This window comes from Parus major, chromosome 4, assembly GCF_001522545.3.
Source record: "Parus major isolate Abel chromosome 4, Parus_major1.1, whole genome shotgun sequence".
NCBI lineage: Eukaryota > Metazoa > Chordata > Aves > Passeriformes > Paridae > Parus > Parus major.
In genome coordinates this window covers 59,812,626-59,836,781 of record NC_031771.1, presented here as the reverse complement: position 1 = coordinate 59,836,781, position 24,156 = coordinate 59,812,626, and the positions used below count along the sequence as shown (strand labels likewise).

At 37.2% G+C, this 24,156-nt stretch overlaps 1 protein-coding gene across 5 annotated transcripts in view; it reads left to right on the top strand.

Annotated features, from left to right (window-relative positions):
* Window positions 1–24,156, top strand: part of HTT (huntingtin) — an 81,407-nt gene that overhangs the window by 2,245 nt on the left and 55,006 nt on the right. For 4 of the 5 annotated variants that reach the window (XM_033513712.1, XM_033513710.1, XM_015623761.3 and 1 more), the window contains exons 2-16: window positions 5,246–5,329; window positions 5,789–5,909; window positions 9,456–9,515; window positions 11,459–11,538; window positions 11,944–12,082; window positions 12,309–12,450; window positions 13,858–14,036; window positions 14,507–14,711; window positions 15,561–15,608; window positions 18,814–18,894; window positions 19,277–19,641; window positions 21,469–21,592; window positions 21,871–21,989; window positions 22,921–23,032; window positions 23,546–23,686. In XM_033513712.1, coding sequence (XP_033369603.1) covers window positions 5,826–5,909; window positions 9,456–9,515; window positions 11,459–11,538; window positions 11,944–12,082; window positions 12,309–12,450; window positions 13,858–14,036; window positions 14,507–14,711; window positions 15,561–15,608; window positions 18,814–18,894; window positions 19,277–19,641; window positions 21,469–21,592; window positions 21,871–21,989; window positions 22,921–23,032; window positions 23,546–23,686 — 1,879 coding nt within the window. In that variant the 5' untranslated portion in view covers window positions 5,246–5,329; window positions 5,789–5,825. The remainder of the gene's footprint in view (window positions 1–5,245; window positions 5,330–5,788; window positions 5,910–9,455; window positions 9,516–11,458; window positions 11,539–11,943; window positions 12,083–12,308; window positions 12,451–13,857; window positions 14,037–14,506; window positions 14,712–15,560; window positions 15,609–18,813; window positions 18,895–19,276; window positions 19,642–21,468; window positions 21,593–21,870; window positions 21,990–22,920; window positions 23,033–23,545; window positions 23,687–24,156) is intronic. The other variant, XM_015623762.3, reaches the window with a different exon arrangement.

The window sequence follows — 24,156 nt, the reverse complement described above, 5'->3', positions numbered from 1 at the left end:
GGCAAACCTTATTTTCACCTAATATACTGCTGCAAAAAAGACAAAAACCCTTAAGCATAACTTGAATGAAGCACTACTTCCAGCATTTTCTCTTCTAATAACTGCTGAAGCGCTTTTTCTGAGGCCTTGTTTTTCTGTGCTTGACACTTTCTGCATGAGTGTCTTTTCTCTGAACTCTCTGATTGTACAACTTTCTTGAAATGAGGATTCAAGGCTGAGCAAGAGAAATTTTTTCCACTCTGTAATTCACTTTTTGTATCTTTAAGTGTAGATTGTTGTTCAATCGGTTTTCTTCTTTTTTTATCAGAATAGTGCCCTGAAAGTTCATGTTGAAGTTAAAAATAAGTTTTGGTGTTTGTGAACTGAATATTTAAATAGAGTTGAAGTCTGAGTTCTGGTGCTTCAGGAGTTGTTAGATCCTTGAGCTATTCAAGTTTCCTATTGGGGGCATTACTGGGTGGACCAGGGCAAGGAGCTGTTCAGTACCACGGTGCTGCCCCTTGCGATTGCATCCTCTAAATTCAGCTTTTATTGAGCAGGTGTGAAGGTAGTAAGGTTTTTACAGGATAAAGATATGAGTCACACAGTTTTTACAGGATAAAGTCAAGAGCTTTTTCTCCTGCTGTTGGGGAGGAGGGAGAAGCAGAAGGGTTGAGGAGCAGGTAACTTCTAACTTGGCAGTTTCCTGTGGCTTTGGCAGAGGAAGTGAAGCAGTGGCACTGGGCTCTTGGCCACCTGCTCCCGCTGCACATTCTGATACGGTTGCCAACTAAATTATCACGGTTGGTGCTTTTTCTTTTTGGAGAGTGTTGTCTCAAACAATCACAATGCATTTCCACACTTTTGATGCTTAATAGGGGAAAAACCTTATCTTCTTCATGAGCTAGTTGTTTTTAGATGCCTTACTGGTTTGCAGGGACTAATTGCTCTGTTTTGTATATTTTTTTTTTCTTTTTTACTTTATGTGACATGGATGAGCATCTATTTCCAGTCTATCCTATGTGCCATTCAAATTTCTGTCTTGGAAGTTGCTGGTGAAAGAGATTGTGGTATTTCAAGAGAGAATCCTTCAAATTATTTGTGATGCTTGCTGAGGGATATTATGCTTGGTTTGATGGTCTAAATTTAGGCATATTCTACTGTAAACATAAAAAAATTAGTGTTGGAGTTGTCCTCGTTGACTTTGCTTTGTGTTTAAAAATAGGCTGTTTTTAGAAAGCTGATGGGACTGTATGCCCCCAGGAACTGTACAAATTCAGTGACAGCATTGAGCCTCATGAAACCAGTGAAAAGCTATTGTGGCAGCCTTTGCTGAGGCTTCCCAGACTTTTACTGAAATAGCAGATGATGTATTGAATGTAATTCACAGTACTATCTGCACTTATTTTTTTCTTGTTTGTAGAAGACTGGAAAGGAAAATAGTGCCTGTGTTTGGTAAGAAGTGTTCATCTTTGTTGTGGTTTTATTTAAATAACACTTAAATCTCTTGTAGTTCTGTGCAGTAAGTTCTTATCATCCTACTGAGGACTGTCTCCTGCTATGAAATGTTTAAAGATCCTAGAGATTTGGGTAGGGAAGAATTAATTGTTTACCTAGCAGGTATCTGTATCTTTCTTCCCTTTATTGTAAGACAATGACTTCAGAACTTTTGGTAATACTGATACCCTGCCTCTTCTTATTAAAATATGAATCAAATCCATGCTTTTACCAAGAAGGTAAGAGATTTTAATCAAGAGTAATCATGTGTTACGCTTATATTATGCCTTACAGTCAGATGTCAGTCTCTGGTCCCCTCTTATCTCTTGTTGGAGTTTTTTTCCTTCTATGTAGACTTAACTTGATTTCTGTCATATTGCTTCTATACACTTCTGTTTAGGCAACTGATTTTCTTCCTTATATTTTTTCAGCTTTTACAGACTCTTAAATTTTGTTACAAATTGGATGTTTTATTTTGGATCACAAAGCTCCCACTAACTTAAAAGTTCACTAATAGGGTGTAAAAATTTAGGGTTTGATTTGCAAATCCAAAAGTGGATTCTTTACATTTTCTTTTGTCAGTTTTTTCTAGTAGTCACTTACTGTAGTTGTTTTAAATTTTTTTTACATTTGATTCTAATCCTTACAGCAAAAGGTACTGCAAAAGCCCCAAGCAGTATGCTTTTTTCTGTACTCTTCAATTATTTTGCATCTTTTATGTTTGACTAAAGCTGTGGTCGTAGATTGCTTTCATCAGTGCTGTATGGAGGCCTAGCATTAATTTTTTGCTTTACTGAAGATCACACAAGCTGCATGGATATTGCCTATTGCCCTGCTTGTCAGAAGTGGCATGTTCATGTTTTTTTGGCATTACCATGTCTAGGGTGTGTAGTAGACCGGTTCTAGTTAATTTGGCAATCTGTCACTGCCTGCATTACTACACCTTGTTTCCAGTGGCCCCCATATTTGGACTGAATTTATTTCTTGATCCATTCAGATTTCTGTTTGTTATTAAAATTATAGCTTTTAGTTTCTGTTATTTTTGTCAAGATTAATGTCGAGCCATTTGGTTTGCCCCTTTTTTCTTATCACTGGCTCAGCTTTAGAACTTCTGTACTCTTCACATACTCCTAATTTCAAGGTCTAATAAAAATCAGCATCAGTGAGCTAGATCTTCTTGTAGTCAGCTCATCTGGACTCAGAGGACAAAATGATCTAGACTTGCTGGTTTTCTTATGTTGTTTGTTTTTCTTCCTGGTCTGTAGAAATACACAGGAGATTAAACTCCTTTGTATGTGAGATGGAGCTTTCCTATTGATAATTGCTCCTTCCAGTATCTCCTGCCTTCTGTTACTCATCAGATGTGTGTGATTGATTCATCAAATGTGTGATGCTGTTGTTGCCCCCCTGGGTATGCTCATCAGCAGTTTGCCTGCGGACTTCACAATACTTCTGAATAGATCTTTGTTTGGTTTTTTAAACTAAAAAAAAAAAATCAAAAAAGTCATGTGTTTTCTCTCTAGATATTGTTTTGTTACCCTTCTCCCTCTGTAGGCACAGAAAATATGTGCATGTACATAATGTACATTAAGTGTTTTCCTTCCACCTTTCATTTCTTTAAATTATTTTGTTGGAAGTTATATTTTATCTAGCCAGGCCTTTTTAGGTTTTGAAGTTACTTGTTTCAGCAAGGTGTAGATTATATGTTTAGTGGAGCTCACTGCAGAAATTTGTCCAAGAGATTGATATCTGCTAGTCTGAGCAGTATTGAACACCACTGCCTGCTTTGCTTAGGGCAGTGTTTTGTGTAGATAATAGAGAACTTTATTCTGGAAGTAGCCTTTGTCAGCAGTATTTTCAAAATGTCATGTGTCTGAAGTGGTGAGCTTATGGGCAAGTTCAGATGTGCCTGTTCTATTTTTGGGTTGGATATGTACTGAAAATGATGCTCATAAGAGACTGGGACAGCTGGGTAAAATTAGCATGAAAGTTGAAGTGATTTAATTGTTTTCTGAGGTGCCTGCTCACATTGGTGGTGCTGACATTGCAAAATCAGTTGGACATCTTGGACAGTATTTGGTGTTTTGTTAGAGATGATCTGAAATGCTGCTAAAGAGTCTGGCACTTTTTCAAGATGGAGAGAAAGAAAGACATTGTGTATCTTGAACAAATTCAGGTTGTCTGCTCATGTTATGCCAGTGTCTTAAGTCCAAGAAGAGAGTCTCTTTGCTGTTCAGTTTGCCTAATAAAATGATGCCTAACTATAACAGAAAAAATGGCTTTGTTCAGAGCTATTCCTTAAAATTCTAAAAGTAAAAAGTATTTCTGGGGTGAGATGAGATTTTCTTTGTGAGAAAAACTGAAATCTTGGGAGCACAGACTTTTGGACCGCTCACTTCCTGCCTGATGGAAGAAAAGGCACAGGAATACTTGCAAATAATGACTTTTTTTTCAAAATGTCTACTATTATTTGAGCTGAAGTTTCTAAATAGAGCAGTGTAGTTTTTAAAAAATAATTTTCTAACACTGTATTTTGAGTTGACTGCATTTAATGTGCTTATTGGCTACTTGCTGTTGGGTCTTGATGTTGTGTTACTGCTGTTCATGTAACTCAAGGCACGTTTTCTGACTTTCAGTTCAGGAACACTGTTTTGCTATTTCGTGATTTTTGCTATTTTTTACTGAGAGAATTAAAAACTAAAAATGATCAATTTTTACTTAGAAAATAAAAGGGAAGATTCTCTGTGAATGTGAGTGAAGAAGCTAGTAATTCTTTATTGAGAAAGACTCAGGAGAGATACCTCTAGGTGGGTGGTTTTGCTCCAGTACTGCTACTGGTTAATTATTTAAAAGTAACATCTGCTTTCCTAAAAGTGATTCTGTGTCTGTAAAGTTAGGAATAGGAGAGACTGCACACTGAAATAAAATTTCACAGTCAGAGTTAGGAGTCTGTCTCACTCTCTTTTTTCAGTTCCTTTATTGGGGGTGGAGCAGAGAAGAGCTGCTATTCCAAGTGCTTGTATTATGTTGACGTGAATGTTAAACACATTTTGCAAAGGAGAAGCTTTACATATTGTGATCTCTATTGTTTGTAGATACACATTCTTTGTTTCTCTGCATTTTGTACTCTTTATTGTACACTCAGCTTAGCCTAGGGTTCTGCTGTTTTTGTAATTACCTTTGGAGGAATGTAGTGTATGATAGCATTGCTTTGTCATCCTTTGCAGTTCAGATGCAAAATGGTCCATTTATTAGAACTCCAAGTTTCAAGACATTGGCAGACAAAAAAAGTCTAAGGTGATACTATGTGGGAGGAGGGTCATTTTAAAAGAGCTATTTTTGGTTCTCTCTCATTTTCTCCAGCCTATTTTCTTTCTATGTTTCTTTTATTTTTGCTTTGTTCTAGCACTGCCTTATTTTTTTCCATCCTTTCCCTTTACTCTTCTTCATTCTTCAGTTTTCATTCCCAAGCATTTTCTCAGTGAAAGTTATGGAATTAGTGTGATATTCCCTGTTAAATGATTCATTCTTAAGTCTTCTTCGAAGTTTATATTTCTCCTTTGCTTGTGTGCCCATATGCTCTCAGCAGCAGCTGCAGATGAAGTTCTGAGTCTACAGGTAGTCGGTGTACAGCTGTTTATGGAGTGACCAGAAAGTGCAAATGCATCTTTTTCTTGTATAATGATTAGACATTACTTTAGCAAGAGTGTTTGAATGGTCACTTTTGAACTCTTGTCTCACACTCATTGTCATTGTGTTCTTCCTTCAGAAAGAAAGAACTTTCAGCTACCAAGAAAGATCGAGTGAATCATTGTCTAACAATATGTGAAAACATAGTTGCTCAGTCACTAAGGTAAGACAATGCCATTAATTCATTGATTATTTATTAATATCTTTAATTCTTTAGGATGAATAACGACTTTGGAGTGTTAGTTGTTGGGAGATTCCTTATAATTGCTTGCTTTTAATGCTGAGCTTCTATTTAAAACTGAAATGGCATGGTTTTTGGTTTTTTTTAACTAAAATGTAGGACGGACTTTTGTTTACCTGTTGGTGGGGTGAGCACTTTCCTTGTATTGCAGAGAGAGAAACTTATAGGCACAGAGGTCAAATACTTTACCAGGTTATGTAGGAAAGAGTTGGGAAATCATCTCCCAACTGCTAATGAAGTGCTTTAGTACACTGAATGTCTTCTCCTCTTGTATATGTGTGTATAGTATGTATGTAGTTAGATTATAAAACCCTTTCAAAAACATCATTGGTGTCCATTTTCATAGTGCACATTGTAATTTTCTAATGTTTGTTTATTTAGAAATTCCCCAGAATTTCAGAAACTGCTGGGCATTGCTATGGAGCTCTTTCTCCTCTGCAGTGAGGATGCAGAATCTGATGTCCGGATGGTTGCAGATGAATGCCTTAATAAAGTTATTAAAGTAAGAGCTTTTACTATCAGATTTTGTTTCTTCTTGATGCCATGTCCTGTCTGAATTCACACTGATGTTCTTTTAGTTGCTTTCTTACATTATGATAATATCTCATAATGTAAGAGGCTAACTTCTTTACTAAATTCTATATGTGCTCTTTCTCTCTTAGGAGGGCGTTTTATGCCCAGATCAACACATTTAACTTTTAACTTGTCTTATGTAATTCATTGTTCTGGTCTATTCTTGTCTTCATTTGTTCATTAACTTTGTTCTCTTCAAGTTAACCAAAACAGGAATGTGGGCTTTTCTGAAATCATCTTGTTGTGTGGGAGGAGTACTGCTATTATTGTTCTGTAAACATAAAGACACTTAGCATGAGGAAAGGTAAAAATATTATTTAGAAACTGATTGAAAGGTAGTGTGGCTTGCTGAGACTTGGAGGAGGAGATTTCAGGCAGTAATTAGAATAAATGTGGTGTTCTGGAGGTTATTTATTCCCCTGCTGTGGTCAAGAATGAAGAGCTTGTTGGAGAATAGCAGATGGGCATTCATAGGAGGTCACACAAGGTCTCAGTCTTGATTCAGAGGATCTTAAAATGAACCTTTTGGGTAATTTGTAGAATCTGCTGCTTCCAGAACAGGCTTGTCTTCACTTGCCTTTTTTTTGTGTTAGGTTTTTTCTGAAATACTTGAACTTTAAGACACTGTTATGTATCTGCATAATAATGTAGTTGATGTGAAGTTTAAGTACTTTAGAAATATGCAAATAATAATTTTGTTTCACATGAAGGGGTGTGTAGAAGCAAGAAAACTAAACATTGATGTCTGAATTAATTAAGTTTTGGGGGCTGAGCTCGTGGCTGAAAGTTGTATGGAGAAAGCTTACAGATTGTGTAGTGTGTTCCATAATGATACGGAATGAGGAAGTGCGAGTTCTTTGCTTTTTTGTTTTTCCCAATAGCACTTTGCTCTTTTCACTTTGATTTGAATGTTTTCCTGTTTGATGGAGATTGCTGTATGAGATACATATGTTATTATTTAACTCTATTTGCTTTAAAAGCTGCTCTGAAATAATTCTAAAGAATGTAAGCTTATTTTCTACTTTCCCTGAAACACTTACGTAGGCTTGGTATAAAATTTACCTCATAAATTCTCTAATATTGTTGCTCTCTGACATGTTTCAGGGTAACTTGAAAAACGTAATTTCTTTTCCAAATGTCTGTATGCTAGTTTGTTTTGTTTTCAAGATTAAAGTGATCTTAAGTAATGGTGTCTTCTATCAGTCATTAAGCTGAGACAGTTGGTCTCAGCTCTGAAATGGTAACAGTTGTGATATTCCACACACATGGATGTATCAGACTGCTATGGTAGCTGGGTGTACATTGTATTCTGTTTCTGTGCTTTATGTTGTGTGGAAGCAATTTAACAACTTAGGCACACACTTGTGTATAAATGCAGAAGCAAAAAGATGCCCAGTTTTATTATTAGTTGTGCAAGTATCAGTGATGCTTATGGTAAGTAGAACCCAGGTGTTGGGCCCCTAAGCTTGCATTTTAACCGAATTTCAACCTTTTTTAGTATCTCAGGCATTTTTAGAGGCTAATTCTTTTGCTAATGTGATGCTTTGTAGCTTCTTTTGAAATAAGACTGTGGATGTAAGCATTACTTGAGTAACTGTGTGTCTGTCTGGCATTTATGCTCGTTACTATAACTAGAAAACTAGCTCTTCTGTGCAGACAAGGCTGAGCACTTGAGATAAACACACTGTAAGTCATCTTTGAGTATCACTACACTTACATGTCAGAACCTCAAAGACAGCATAAATGGCTCAAAATTTAAATAACTGTGGTGATGCCCTTAGAAGAAAAAATACCAAGCTGGGACTTTGCAGGTTTCTGTGGGTAAGGTCAAGCTGTCTGAAGCTGATGCACGATGTTGTAGTGTTCTCTGTGCTAATAATACCAGTGGGACTGTTCACATGGTTGCAGTACAGTTGGTCTCAGTAACTGGAATTTATATTTGTTGTGATTTAGAGCTGACTATGCTTTTTTCCAATTGGGATGACATTATAGTTTCTAGACTACTAAAAATATAGCTATACACTAACAAAAAGAGTTCTTCCAGTTGAGTGTGTTATAAACAACTTAGCCCTGAAGCCAAATAATAGCTGGTGCCTTTTTGTGTTGCTTGATACCCTCATGTATATAGGGATAGTGAACTTCCCATAAAAACTTACGTTTTGTGAAGTTAAATCCTATTGCTGTTGTCTAGGCACCTGCAGTCTTTAGTTGGGATGCTTACGTTAATACAAAGATACAACCCGGGTAAGATTTTGCTGGGGAAGGCAATGCCATTGGATTGTAACAGCTGGTGTAATTGGGGTAGATGGAGTTTTGGAGCATACAGTTATAGGCTGGGGAAATCATGCTCTGGAGCAGCTACAGGCTCCACTGACTGTGCTTAAGCAGTTGTGGCTTCTAACTCAGTGGGTGCTGAGTCAGATTTTGTAGTCATCATGAGTAATCCTGTCAAGATGTGAGTTTAATGCTGATCAGGAAGGCAGTTAGAAAATTAGAAATTAATAAATTATTGGGCAAGGAATAAAAAATTAAATACTAAACTTTGTAGTACTATATAAATCCACAATGTAGGCACTTTCACATTGTACAAAGGTCTCATCAGAGGAAGAGCTGGTAGAAATGTTCATAAATTGTAGTACATACTAAAGAAAAAAGTGGAGGAGGAAGGGTAACCACATATGTACAAGTTGTTCTGTATGAAGAGATTATATTTTCATATCTTCTTATTCTCTGATACTTTGAAGGTAAAGAATGATCAAGTGGTAAACAGAAAATTACTACTTTTCTGTCCTTACTTTCATTTCATGTACACTGGTTTTGAGCCAGGCTGCAGGTCTGCAGTGCATGAGGTTGCTGTATGCTTGATTACATCCTGGGATGTGACACTTCTGGTATGCACAACTCCTTGTGGTGTGTGTACTAACTGAATGCAGAAAACAGGTTGATTCATGAAACAAAGGGTTTTCAGGGGCTGCTAAAGGTACAGATACAACTTCAGTCTGAGAATTAGTGGGAGCCTGCTTGACAGTGGGGGAGGGAATGCCTCCATATAGCAGGGAATGCCTTTTGCTGCTTGTGAATGCTATTCTTGTGTTTTTAATATTCTGTTCATGAGTATCTGTTGCTGTTGATTGCCAGAAAACGCAATAGCCTGGCTCTGCTTGTAGGCTGATCCCATAGGCCTTTTGCAGGTAGAGCTGATAAAACAGTCAATATTAACTGTAAATAACTGTTAGGGCTTGTGGAGTTTGTCCATATTTGTGTGAAGGATAAAGGTATTTCTTCTTAAGTTTTCTTAAGTTTTCTTTCATTTCTTCTAAGTGTTCTTAGTATTTATCACTTAGTTATACATCAGATACAGGGACCATTAGATAATTCTGTGCCTTGTTTGAAGCTGTTTTACTGCAAGTGTAGTGTATTTCCTGTAAAGCACCTCCTCTCTGATACAATATGTTATCAATCAATTTTATTGCAGGCTTTGATGGATTCCAATCTTCCCAGGTTACAGTTGGAACTGTATAAAGAAATCAAAAAGGTGAGTGATTTTTCTTTAATATTCTTCTGAAGTGTGGTATTTAGTATGTGTTCTAGTATATTGGAATGTGGCATTACTGTAAATTAGTAGTTTGGCTTTTAAGATAAAGGTCAAAGCTTCATTTTAGAAGGATTTGTGACTGTTTCAATGTATTATTCTACTGAATTCTTCACTGTTGTCCCCTTTGTTTTGATTTAGCCACTTCTGAAAGCTTATCTGGCAGAAAATATGTGAGCATTTGGTATAAACAGCAGTTTAAGTTAACCTTAGTGACTCCCCACCCAAAGGAATAAGGCAGATTCATGATGTTTTGCTTCACTGACTAAGGTGAAAAGAATAACTCAAACCAAAAGGGTCATGAAAAGTAGACAGAGGACATTGACCTTCTTAATTGACACAACCTAATGGAGAATTAAGGCTTGAAGTAACCTGATATAACTACTTTCCAAATGTGTGATGTGTACTTACAGCTTCTTACTGAGGCATAGGAAAAGATACTGAAGCAGGTATCAAAAGCTACCATTTAGATATGTCCACAGGAAGAAATTTAGTAATAGCCTTTTTGGAGTTTGTGACTGGAGAAGAGATGCTATGTTTAGGACAGTATCACTGAAATTGTGTCTCTTGCATCTATAAACATGTAGTCATGCTTGTATAGACAGAAAATACAAGTGTTACTCATCAGACTGAAATGATACTGGGGTTTTTTGGGGGGGGATAATAGAACTCTAGAAGATAAGTCACAAAACTAATGTGCATAGCTTTTCTTCTGTTAGATGTAGGGCCATGTATGGATATCTTACTGTATTGCTGTACGGTAATGCCATGCAATATTTTTAAGGGTGTGGAAATGGACATTACCTAATTAAGAGAAAACAGCCAACATAAAAATTTCTCTGAAGTTTCTGCCCATTTATAACCAGGTGTAGGAGGAAATATTTTGGTGTTCATTTGGTGTGTACTTCTTGAAAGATGCTCTCGGATTCATGACAGGTGAGAGAGAGGTAGCATGTGCAACAGGATCATCCAGCAGACTGAATTTTGTTTGTGCATCAGGATCACTTCAGAGGCCATGCCAGAATCTGGTGTTTGGCTGTGAACCTGAGAAATGCATGTTCTGTAATTTAGATACAAGTATTTTTTTACTTGCCATGCTAACAAAGTTTGCAAGCCCTTGATACATCAGCTGAAGAAAGTAATAAAGAAATTACAGTTTTTAAACATCTCATCTTTGTCTTCACGTGATTCAGTTTGAGAAGCATTTTAGTTGGGTGTGAACTACATTAGGTAGACACCCTCCTAGGTATCTGTTGACTTCCATAGTTTTCTATATTTCCAACAACACTAAGGAATTGTACTACATCCCTAGACACTAGTGTAAGGGCATTCTGGTTCAAGTCAGGTGCCCAACTGAAGCTGTCAGTCCAGGCAAATAATTACTCAACTTAAGTAGTCATTCCATTATGACATGCTACAGATGAATATGTTGGTTTTTCCTTGGTGCACTCAGAAGCTGAATGTTGTTTATTTGCATATCTTCACTGTCGTCAATTTTATGCTGTATTTATATCTCTGCAAGTGTTCCAGTAATTTTTCAGACTCTCATATCATCAGTGTTTCTTTGTTGGTTGATGCCTTTCTCTGTGGTATTTTAAGCAGATTTCAGCAGAGCAGAGATCTCAGACACTTCCTTTTCTTTTGTGGTGTTACTTATTACTCATTTTGGATTACTCAGAAAACTCCTAATAGCAGCTAGAAAAATGAAGAAGTCATGGAACTGGCTTGACTTCCTTTTGGCTAAAGGAAATTTATGATTTCTAGACACCTTATATTTTTATCTGTTTGAGTAAAATATACACTTTTGTATACTGTAGATTATTGGTAGTTTTTTTGTAGGAAATGGTTTTGCATGATGAAATGTGATAGTTATATGCTCTGTCTAGAATGGTGCTTCAAGAAGTCTGCGTGCTGCACTCTGGAGATTTGCTGAGCTTGCCCATCTAGTTCGGCCTCAAAAGTGCAGGTAAACATTCTAATAATGGACTTTCCAAAGAACCTTTAAAGAAATATAGATGTTAACAAAATGTTACTGTTTGGCAGCTTTAAGTATGTAATTAGGAGGCTGGAGGAGTTGCTCCCACCTTATTCTCTCTGAATTATTTCATCAGTGTGTTTTTTTAATTGAGTTTTAGTTCTGTGCTATACATTACTGTAAGGGGGAAAAGCTTGTGGAGATAATGACTTGTATTTTTTAAGTATATTCTCTTGCATTCAGAAGATTCTTCTTATTTTCCTATATTCTGTGTAGCTATCAGGTACAGTTTTGTTTGATTTAGTAATACCACAGAACTTGAGTATGAATTAAAAATACTTGGAAGGGTACAGTTGTTCTGAGCTTAAATTAGTTTTTCTCCTGTGCCATACTTAGGCCATACTTGGTGAACCTTTTGCCCTGTCTAACACGGATAAGTAAGAGACCCGAAGAATCGGTACAAGAGACGCTGGCTGCAGCAATACCCAAAATCATGGCAGCTTTTGGCAATTTTGCAAACGACAATGAGATTAAGGTACCTTTCTTAACCCTACTAATGCTCCCTGTTACATCCCAAAGCATGGTGAGTTATCAGCTTTACCATCCAGATGGTGCAGAAAGCAGCGTTACAGCTGCATGTCTGAATTAAGTTGCCTTTGCTTGAGGTGCATGAAGTAATGTTTTTAATAAATGAAAAGTACATTTGCTGGCTTCTTAGTTCACTTCTGATATAAAGTTAAGTAAGATGTCTTTCTTTTTAGGTTTTGTTGAAGGCTTTCATCGCTAATCTTAAGTCCAGTTCCCCCACTATCCGTCGAACAGCAGCAGGATCAGCAGTAAGCATCTGTCAACATTCACGAAGAACACAGTATTTTTATGCCTGGTTGTTGAATGTGCTTTTAGGTAAGATTCAGGGCAAAAAATTCACTTTATCTGTAAGTAACATTACAAGTTTTTCCATGTATCACTTTGCATAAGTGAAACGTTTTCAGGTAAAGGAAGGATACTTAGACTACCAGTTACTCTGCTGATACTTTCTCTATCTGGTGTTAAGTTAGAGGAAGTTACTTCTAAAGCTGTTTGTCTCTCTCTGTGCTGCTAAGTAAGTAACATTGAAAAGAAGTAGCTGAGGCTTGGAATGAAGAGGAAAATGAAGAGTTCTAAGGATTCTGGGTGAACTTGTGCAGAGTCAAGAGTCTGAAGACTTGCAGGGTCCATCAGTTTGGTTGCTGGTGCAGCAGGTCTGGGGTGGAGGGTACCCTGCTGTGCTCTGGACCGTGATTACATACCCTGTTACCTTAGAAGAGCCACCACATAGATTCTGTTATAACTTAGAGCAGAAATGGAGGGGGTTTTATTTAAAGCACACAACTTCATACCAGGTATTGCTTCCATATTTCATCAGCTGGGAAGTTTGCATGGTCTTCAGGTTGTTTTGCAAGTCATGATGAGAGACATCTCTGGCTTTCATTGGAAACTTGCCTTAGTTTTGTCATTGACAAGGGGTTCTTTACTATGTAGAAACGTTAACTATGTAGACTATTGCAAAAGGAGATATAAGGAAGACCAACAGATACATGAGGTGTTATCATGTTAGCCTTGCTGCTTTCAAGAAGTGTGAAAAATTCAAATGCTGCATTGTGACTTTCCTCCCTCTAAAGTGATGTGTGATAATGTCCTTGGCAGTGATGCAGAATTCAAACAGAAAAACAAATGGGAACTTCAAGAATTGATTCTGATTTTTTTTATTCCTGCCTGTATAGAAGGTTGTGTTTTCTTCCATAACTTATATTAGTTTGTAATATGCCTTGGGGCTGGTTGTGCTTAGCAGGTAGGTATATGGAAGAAAGTTTCAAAAACAGGGTAAAGTGCAAATATCTTCCATTAGGATAGTAGTGCATCTGTGAGCAAGGGAATTACACTTGGGTGTAAGCTGTCAAGTGGAGAGAGGAGGCAGGTGAGAGGAGCAAGAGAGTGTAGATCATTTGGTGAAAGCATTCAGCTATTACAAAACAAAAAATACAATTTTATGTGTTTTTGTGGAGTAAAAAGTAGGAGGCAGGGAAGATGAGACAGGGTCCTCTGATGTCCCATGCTTAATTGATTGTCAGTAGTATAAAATACGTATTTTCAAGTGTTTCTACATTTGGAAAGCACTCTTAAGTTGCTGCTAAGTTTTGGTTGTTCCATTTTGTTGGGTTTTTTATTTAAAGAAGCTATTATATGGGCTGCATGAAATAACATTTGTGTTGGAGCTAACCACTGTCAGTAAATTAGTAAGTTATTTGGCCACTTCATTTCTCCCCTCAGGCTTGTTGGTTCCTGTAGAAGATGACCGTCCTACTCTTTTAATTCTGGGTGTTTTACTTACACTAAGGTATCTCATACCTTTATTGCAACAACAAGTAAAAGATACCAGCCTGAAAGGCAGTTTTGGTGTAACAAGGAAAGAAACAGAGATTTCACCTTCACCAGAACAACTTATACAGGTAAAATATGAATAATAACCCTTACCTGAAGAGTAGTAATTATGAGGGAAAGAAATAAATCTTGATCCAGCATTAGTCTGATACTGAACACTCTGAATTCTCAAATTCCTCTTTATCTTGATAAATGATAGTTGATCCAGTGACAGGAATTATTGATAAGTAATGACCAGAAATTCCAGAAAAATGAATTGGCAGTACTTGTTTGGTGTGCCCAAAGGAGCCAAAAACTTATATTGCCCTTGATGTGATCCTTCTATAACAATAGAAAGAAACAACAGACTTCTACTGAAAAGGCATTTAAGTGGTTACAATTAATTGACATTTCCCCTTTGGAAGATTGTGATGAAGATTAGATATCCCAAGCGTCAGTTATTCTTAATTCATTGCTGAAATTTGATGTTGTATAGGATAAAACACATAATATGTTTTGTCTTCATAGAGACTTATTCCAGTACTCTGCTGTCTTTCAGGTTTATGAACTGACTCTGCACTATACCCAGCATCAGGACCATAATGTTGTGACTGGAGCTTTAGAACTGCTCCAACAGCTCTTTAGAACACCCCCCCCTGAACTGCTCCATGCCTTGACTGCCTGTGGGGGCATTGCTCAGGTCAGTGTATCCAAAGATGAACCTGCCAGCAGGAGCCGCAGTGGGAGCATAGTGGAACTTATAGGTAAGCTCTGCTTTTGATAGTTGGAGTAAAAGGAAACGAACGTACATCATCAGCTCTAGTTCTCAGTGTTAGCAAAAGCATGAAGGTTAAATGAAATGGATGCCTATACATGGCATTCTTTTTTCCCCAGGTACAGTAGAAATTCTTTCCCTCCTTCTTTTAAGTGGGTATACATTCATTGATTAATGACAAGCTTCCGACTTTTTTTTTACAGTTTGTGTTGATGATTTTTTGTTGTTGTTACACAAAGCAAGTTGAATATGGTGACTTTTTTTTACCCTACAAAATAAATGTTGTTCTTACCAATCACCTGACAACTTTGATTCCTAAAACCAGATCTAATCAGAATTTGTATTAACTGAGAGCTTCTTGCTGAATACCAAAACCAGCATGAAATTTAAGCATGACTTAATCTTATCCTTAACTGTTAAAATCAGCTATCAGCTTTCTTGTCTGTGGAGTGCATGTTCTTGAAATTCTCTTAACTGCTACTGGTTTCAAAAGAATCAGTGTCTGATTGGATTTTTGTAAGGAGTCTGTATTGAACTAGTGGTTAGCCAATATTGCTGCTTCTGGAAGGTAAATTATTAGCTGGAAGCAATCATAGCAGGGAAATTTAGAACACATTTTTGAAAGCAAAATACACACAAGTGGCACAGAATATTAAAAGTAATTCTGTGGCGAATGATCAAAAAACCCTGGACTTCAAAAGCAAAAAGTTTGCTATTTCTTCCTGGCTTTGGTTTTTGTTTGGATTTTTTTTTCTTTCCCATTCATGGCTATTAGAATTCCTTCATGATTTCATTAGCTCTGTCTTTGCCCTGATGTGTTACTTTCTGTGATTTGCAGCTGGAGGGGGGTCTTCATGCAGCCCTGTTCTTGCAAGAAAGCATAAAGGTGATTATTTTTGAAAACAAATCTTTAATTGCATTCCTTCCTGATTTTTTTGGGGTTGGTTTTTTTCCCCCTTCCCACTTCATTGTCTTGCTGAATTTGGGTCTTCATTCACAATTGCCTGTGTTATCAGCTGAGTTTAATCATTATAAATAATGAAAGAATTCTGATGCAATTTCTGATATTGCAATCAAGATATTCTAAAATAATTTAAAGCAATATGATTTTATTTTTGCTGTAGTTCACTGACAAAGTTATGCTAATGGTTATTGATGCAGTTTTAAATGTTTAAGAGCACATGGAAAAATAATCTCTCTGAACAGGGCATTCTTCTTTTCAATGGTAGTAATTAACCATTAATGTAAGTTGCCAAAATAGTTAACTTTCCTGGTTTTGTTAGGCCTGTTTTTTTCTCTGTAATTCACTAATGCATGTGTATGTTTGCACGCTTCAATATGGTGCTTTGTTATTTCTTTTTCTGTTCTTGATGATTAATTCTACACATTTTTGTCTTGCTGTGTACATTTTAATTTCTTTTTTCAATAGGTAATTCATTTAGCAGGATTTTAAAGAATACAGTTTGCTCTGAAGTATTCTTTTCTGAGGTTGTGCATGAAAGTACTTAATATTTGGTTGTATGTTTACATGTGATTGAAACCAGTCATGTCACTATGACAGAATCAGTCTAGGTACAGCTGTGTAACATTTTCATCACCTGCAATAGGTGAACAAAATGTTGATGCTGCATTGAAACTCTGTGAATGCAGTGCAATCACTGCAAGCATTAGTGAGCAAGGGGTGTGCAGTGCTGAAGATAAAAACTTCAAGGAAAAGTAGTTTAAAACTAAATGAGATTATATGAACTTGAAGGACCATTACAGCTTATACTTTTCCCAGATATGTCCTTCAGTTTTATGTGCAAGGAATGTCATAATGGCTAAACCTTATCTGTATACTTTAAGAGTATATCAAAATGTGAATTAGTGGTTAAAGCTGAATGAAATAGTGCTTATGGATGCAGTTATTGTTTCTAGTTAAAAAAGGACAGATAGAAAGAGTGGGTGTCTGAAAGTAGATATTGCTGCAGCATCCAAAGGTGAGACAGAATGCAACAAATCGCGATATCCATCGCAATGCCTATCACATGTAAATAAAAAATGATAAATTATCATTTACGTTCTTTGTCTTGTTGGTAGTCTTTAGGGTAACTTTGAAGTATTAATAATAGTGTAAATTCAATTAAAGTACTTGTTTAAACACTAATCTTTCACTTGGTGAGAAAACATGTATGAGTCATCAGCTTTCATCTTTTCTCAAGATTATTATTTGAGATTTTATGGTCTAAACAATGGCAAAAACAATTAGAAGAAATCCCTTCACAATTTTTGCTTGGTTTATTTTCAGGTTGTGAATTGTTCATTTCCTGCTGCTTTCCATTGTAGAAAGGAGGGAAAATCCAAACCTATTCCCACTTCCTCCCTTGAAGTCATTTTACAGTCATGTAGAGTAGTGGGCAATGGATGTATCTTCTCAAGCTGTAATGCTTCTTTGTGTACAGGGGTGTAAAGTGAGGCTGATCTACAGAAATCTCTGTTTCACATCTTCCCAGTCTTTCTGCATTAGACCAACTTCAGTTCTGAGCAGCTGGCCTATATTGGTTTATGTTTCAACCTCAGAAGATTATTAGAAAGAGAGGCTGAAAATTCCTTTTGAAATCAAAGCCTATGTTTTGAAAGCAACTTAAATGGGTTTTTTTTCTTATTAAATAAAGGAAAAGTATCCTGCTGCGTGTGTTATATATTCATTTAATACATATAAGCATACAAAACCTAATGTGCCTAATGACTGTTTTTCAGTGTTCTTTCACTTTTAGAGGTGGTCAGCCATGGAGAGCAGAAGAACATCCTGGTTTGTTTCAGTGAAATGGATGTAAATGTGAAAAAGAATAGAGAAGAATATATTACATTTTGTGCTTTTTGTTGGGAACTCCTAGCAGGATTTTACTCATTCATTCATAAGAATAGTTCTCAGTTACTGTCATTTTACATAGATGGTATATGGAAATGTCATGTTTACTTTTCTGCCTTACTTACAGGTTTGAGCATATTTTCAGAGGAAGATAATTCTACTGTGGTACTGCTATGTATGAAAGCAGTGGAGAAAAAGAAATTAATACAAAAGTGTATTAATGCTTTTTTTACCACCAGTTAATTTGAATAAGGTGCAAAGGTATCACCCAGACTTACCCAAACATTAGTTTCTTGCATTATCAATCTTAGACTACCAGTGCAGCTTGGTGGTCTAAGCAAAATGATCCTTCTCACAGCAGTTACTGTGAATCCCTCTCTCAGCAAGGGGCTTGTAACATCAAGAAGGATGGGCTTAGCAGCTCCCTCTGCACTCCATGTGCTGTCCCATGGACAAAGTTTTCAGTGCAGTTGTGTCCTTGGTTCCCTTCCAGGCAGTGTGCATCTGCAGGTATCTTTCCACTGCCTGTAATTTAAGTAGATAATGCTCTGTGAGTAAGCAAACTCTGTGGTGGTTGGGTTATGTTAGAACCCGTTGTTGAGAACTGCTGGTTCTCAAGTTTCTTATGGTAAAAATCATCTCTGAAGGTTTTTTGCCTTAGTAATCCTTAGCTTTCAATGGTTGTCCATGGTTCATCACCCTGTCCCACCTGTGCTGTCTTGTGCTTCTATTCTGCACTGCTCTTCCCCCTGGGCTTTTTCGGTTATCTTTGGAGTTCTAAGCAGCGTTTGATAGTTTTTGTAGCCTTGAGGAAGAGGTTATTACTTGTGGTGCGCTAATGCCCTTCAGAATTGAGGGCAGACATCCAGATGCTAGGTATCCAGTCCTTAGGAATAGCACATACTTGATGAAATCAGTGGGATACTAGGTGTAGTCCACAACAATAAACTAGAAGTAATAAGCTGTAGGTAGTTTCCTGAATGGTTGCACTGGTAAATGAAATTACTTAACTCTGTTTTCTTGTCACTGCTGCCTGTTTCTTTCCTGATGAATTAGTGAGGGACTAGATGTGCACTTTATTCATTCCCTGCTTCCTTTCATCCGTTACCTGTCATAGCTTTGAAAAATTATTTGGATAAACTTTTTAAAAGATAGATTTCACATCTGCCTTCAGCTGCTCAACATTTCAAGCTGACTGTACTTTTTGAAAACTAAAGGTTTTTCTTATATCACTTCACAGGTAAAGTACTTCTTGGTGAAGAGGAAGGCTTGGATGATGATTCTGAAACCCGATCTGATGTCAGCACTGCATCGTTTGCAGGTACCTGCCTTTTTCTTTAGCAGCGTAGTCAGCAAATACATTCTGTTATTGCTGTATGCAAAACAGTGTAAGTGGTGTGTTGCAGTGGTGAGAAAGTGTATGGGCATGCAAAAGACATGGTAAACACAATTGAAACCATAAATACTGCTGAGTGTAAAACTTAATGAAGTTGGCAGCATTCTTTTTTTAATGGGAGTTACTGGTAGAGATGGAGTGGCATCTTTATAAGATACCTGTTTTCCTACCTATAGTTTAAGTGTTTCATTACGCACTTTTTTTAGCCTAGTTTAATATGTGGTTTTAGCCTGTGTGTTCATTTCTAAAGTGAAACACAAATTCAAGCACTGGACTGGACTGTCTCATAAATGCCTGTGTTTTGCAGCTTCTGTGAAGGGCGAGATAACCAGTGAACTGGCTTCTTCATCAGGTGTGTCGGCAGCTGGGTCGGGTGGGAGCTCAGCTGCAGATCCCACGGGACACGACATCATCACGGAGCAGCCCCGTTCCCAGCATACGCTGCAGTCAGACTCTGTGGACCTGGCAAGCTGTGACCTGACAAGTACAGCTACTGAAGGGGAAGATGATGAAGTGCTCAGTCGAAGCTCCAGCCAGATCAGTGCTATCCAGTCAGATGCCACTATGGATTTGAATGATGGCACACAGGCTTCCTCACCAATTAGTGATAGCTCTCAGACTACTACAGAAGGTCCAGACTCTGCTGTAACCCCTTCGGACAGTTCTGAAATTGTAAGTGTGCAGCGGGCAGAGGGGGGATCTCCTTCTACTGAGGGGCCCGACATATCTCAGAGCTCTTCCATGGAGGGCCCAGACTTGGATTCGTCTCCTTACTCGACTTCTGCTTTTCAATCCTCAGCCAGTAACAGTGGAAAGGTCAGCAGCTCACACCTCTGTTGGAGAGCTTGACCTCCTTTAACACTTTCGCTTCAGCAGTAATGAAGAGCTACAAAGCTATAATCAGTGTGTTCTCTTGGTGGGGCATGTGAAGGCATTACAGATTTTGCTCACTGAAAGAATGGCAATATCAAAGTCTTGACATAAATACATCTTCTTAGTTTTATCCTTATCCTTAATTTTGTGTAGATATATTAATAATTATTTTGGTGCAGGAGGTTATTGGAAGTGTTAAAGGGTGAACAGTTTATTTGGAATGATAAAGGAATATTTTTGGAGCACAATGCTTCACACTGCCTTCTGCTTGTGCATTTACACTTGGGAGCACAACTCATCTTTTTTTTTTTTTTCCTTTTTATTCCATCTTAAGGATTTCTCCTATAATGGGCAAATATTGCATGATTTACAAATGTAGCAGTTACATATCTAATGAACACCTGAACTGTGCATAAAATATATCTATTTTAAGACATTTTTCTCTCTTGGGCAAGTGTATTGTGAGGTTGTAGTAAAAACAGCAAAAATACAATTACTGGGAACCAGAGCAGAAAATTCAAAAGGGGGAAAACTTAGAATTTCTTTAGATTTTTTCAAACATTATTGAACTTTTGACTCTAGTTTTCTGATAGTAACTTGGAAAAGTAATAGTCTCTTAGCGCTACAAAAAATAGTAAATTTATAATCATCATAAGCAAATACTTCTGCAAATGTGAGGATTCAAAAACCAAAGGAGTGATAATAATTGCTCTCTGGATTACATGATGGCAGTGCAGAGGCCAAAGTAAGCAGGCATTTATTGACAAGGTGTGTTTATTGGTACAATGGGTTTATGCAAATTCTTGTCAGACTGTTCCGTGTGTCAGTTGACATACTGTTTACAAGCTGTAATTGCGTGTAAAATTATGTTTTCATAATTGACAGACTAAGTGGTTGTCCAAGTTACTTACACACAAGCTTCTTAATGAACAATTTCCAGGTGCTTATAAAGATAGGAAGTAACTGAAGAAGTGTCCTGTTTTCTGATAAATTAGTGGAGTTGTTTTTTTTTTTACTTTACTGCCATTGTTTGTTATGATTAATTTTTATGGTTATTTGTCCACATACCTACTGCCTATATATTGCCTTGGTTCCAAAGGTCAAACTCTCTTCCAGATGAGTCCATCTTTGTAGTCTCTGGTTTTTAATGAAGAAATGAAAATACTTTAAACTTATTTGTCCTTTCTTGTCCTACAGATTGTTCTTAGTTTGATTTCACATATCCAGGACAAATAAGGTTATGGGAGAGTTTAACTGCAAGGGCCAGAGTCATTTGGTGGCAGTAAAGGTGTTGGTTGTGGTCTGTAACTGCTGAGAGAGAGACATTTGTGATAAGGGAGCAAGGGGAGCTGCAGGGCAGCAATGGACTGAGTGTTTTACTTTGTTCCTGTTGGTAATCAAGTTCATGGCTCAGCTGGAGACTCTCAGATGGAACTGTGGCCTCCAATTGCCCCAGAGCTGCAGGAGGAGGGGAAGTGCTTTGGGGTTTACATGCAGCTGGATGCTAATATTTATCAGGCTCTTAATTGCTTTCAGACTATTTCTAGATTACTAACACTGCATGTTTCAAATTTAATACTCTGTGTAATGATAAGTTATTATAAGTCCTGTCCTTGCACTGTGTAGGTTTTGGAGGGTGCTGAAGGGCAGTATTCTGGAATGCAAATTGGGCAACTACAAGATGAGGAAGATGAAGCTGGAAATATTCTCCAAGATGATTCATCAGACTCCTTCAGAAATTCTTCTCTTGGTATGTTGATAAATATAGGGGTGGCCCAGACTGGTGACTCCATTAAGACGAATGTTCAGGTGCTTCTGCACTTCCAGGGGAGTGAAGACTCATTTAAGAGATATGAAAAACAAACAACTAGATGGATATGTAAAATAAGGAATATATTTCAACAGTTGTGATCAATCACTTGTTTTGATCACTGCTAATTTATTTTTCATGTTTGTATAATTAAGTTTAATTAAAGTGCTTTTAGTTTGCATCTGGAATGGTATTTCATGAATTGCTTTTTTCTGAAGCTCTTCAGCAGTCCCACCTGCTGAAAACCATGAGCCATAGTAGGCAGCCTTCTGATAGCAGTGTGGATCGATTTACATCCAAAGAAGATTCAGCAGATGCTGGTGATCATGACAGCAAGGTGAGAAGTAGTCACAGTGGTCTGTTTTAAAGTTCAAAACAACAATGTTTAAAAAAAAATTAAAACTCACCATTACAATGAAGTGAATTAGTGGTAAATGTGGGAAGCCTGTATATGTGATGTACCTCCTTATAGGTCAACGTAACTCAGGTTACATAGGGAATCTGAGTTACAGCCTGAATTTTATTTAGCATAAGGTGAATACCTAAATGTAGATATCTTAAATGCAATCACCAGCAAAGCCATACCAGAACACGCTGCTGAGAGCACAAACCCTTTTTTTCTGTGCATTCGTAGGCTACACTGATACCTTTTTACTTGAAATATTTTTGTGCTGATTGCTACCTGTGTAGGTAACTTCATGATCTCCTCAGAGGTTAGTCTTTGAGCCTCCTGCTGTTCTAACTACAAGTTACTGATTTCCTCTTGCATTTTTTTGACTTCATCTTTGGACCTTGTTCTGAGCTGGGGCAGAAGTTTCATTTTTGGCAGGCAGACTTAGTTGAGCTTGGACTATTGGGGAATTCTAAATGTCAGACTATAGAAGACTGTGTCTTCTTTGGAAACAACTTAGAAATAATATGCTTTTCATGCAAAGTTTCCAAAGTTTGATGGCAACAAGTGGTTTAGCATGCTCTTCAGATGCAAACAGCATCTTCAGATGCTTGTAGTTGAGAAAAATCTACAATATAATGTTCCTGTAATAAAATTGAACCAGTTTTTATACTGGATATAAACTTCTCCAAAGCCTTACATTTTGAGGCTTTTTTTGGGAATATATATTAAACTACATATGAATATTATATATTCATTTTGTATTAAACCTGTATACATTTGAGGATGTCTAGTATTTCTAAACCTCGTGCTAATATTTTATTTTGATTGAAGATTAATTTTTCTCTGTATAAACATTGTGATTTGTCTTCAATAGCCCTCCAGGGTAAAGGGGGACATCGGGCACTATACTGACAGAGACTCTGCTCCTTTGGTGCACTGTGTGAGGCTGCTGTCAGCTTCCTTCCTGCTCACTGGGGACAAAGGAGGTATGTTTGTCTTTGAGCTTCATTGGTTCTCTGTGTCTCTCAGTGTACAAAGTTGGAAATGTGGTCACTTTGTCTTGTTTTGATCTCACATTATTGGAAATACTGGATGTTATTCTGTGGCAGTCCCTAAGCTACATCTGCATTTTTTTTTAAGTACATCCAGGGTTGGGGATGTATTTAAAACACATTCCTGTCATGGTATATGTCTGATTTAAGATTTTTGTTCTTTTTCCCTTTTCTAAACTCTTTTCTCATGTGTCCATATAATGTATTGGTTTTGAAAGGAGGCGAGCTGGAAGTATGTTATGGCTGTATTTGAGTATTTCAAGTATATTTCAAATACATTTGAGGAAAGCAGAAAAGCAGCCGTATACTGGAACTGCTTGCTCTGCCTTCATATTTTTGTCCAGGCTAAGCTATTTTACTTTATATAGCATTATTAATTAAATTTAAAACATTTCAGGAATCTTCTAAATACCTCCCTTTTATATAATTTTTGTTTTTTCCCTGCAGCTTTAGTTCCTGATAGAGATGTGAGAGTCAGTGTAAAAGCCCTGGCAGTAAGTTGTGTTGGAGCAGCTGTTGCACTTCACCCTGAGTCTTTCTTCAGCAAACTGTATAAAACACCTCTGGAGGCAATGGGAGAAGAGTATGGTATGTTGCAGTTCACATATTCCATTTTAATAGTGTGGGTTTTCAAATAAGTGAGGCAGCATCTATGCTGAAAACTCCTTACCCAGTTTAGTATTTGTGAACAAATACTGCACAAATTGGAATGAACGTGCTGTGTGTGTGGTGAGGTATATTTTCTGTAGTAAGATGTAAGTTTCAGTGAATGAGCTTGTAGAGCTTCTGACAAGTTGAAGCTGTTTTAAAACAATGAGTATGTAGAAGGAGTTTGTTTATTTTACAGATCTTTTCTTCTGATTTAATTTAGTCCATCTTTATAGGTAGTTTCTAAGCCATTAGGTTCATTTTTACAAAGGAATCACAGGGACCTGGAGTATGCAGCTGGTTTGATACATTGACGAAAATGCTTCTTCCATTTCCCTGGAGCACTTCGTGTACAGTTGAAGTAAATCACTAGTGTTTTTATATATGTGATCACTGGCATGAAAGGTGTG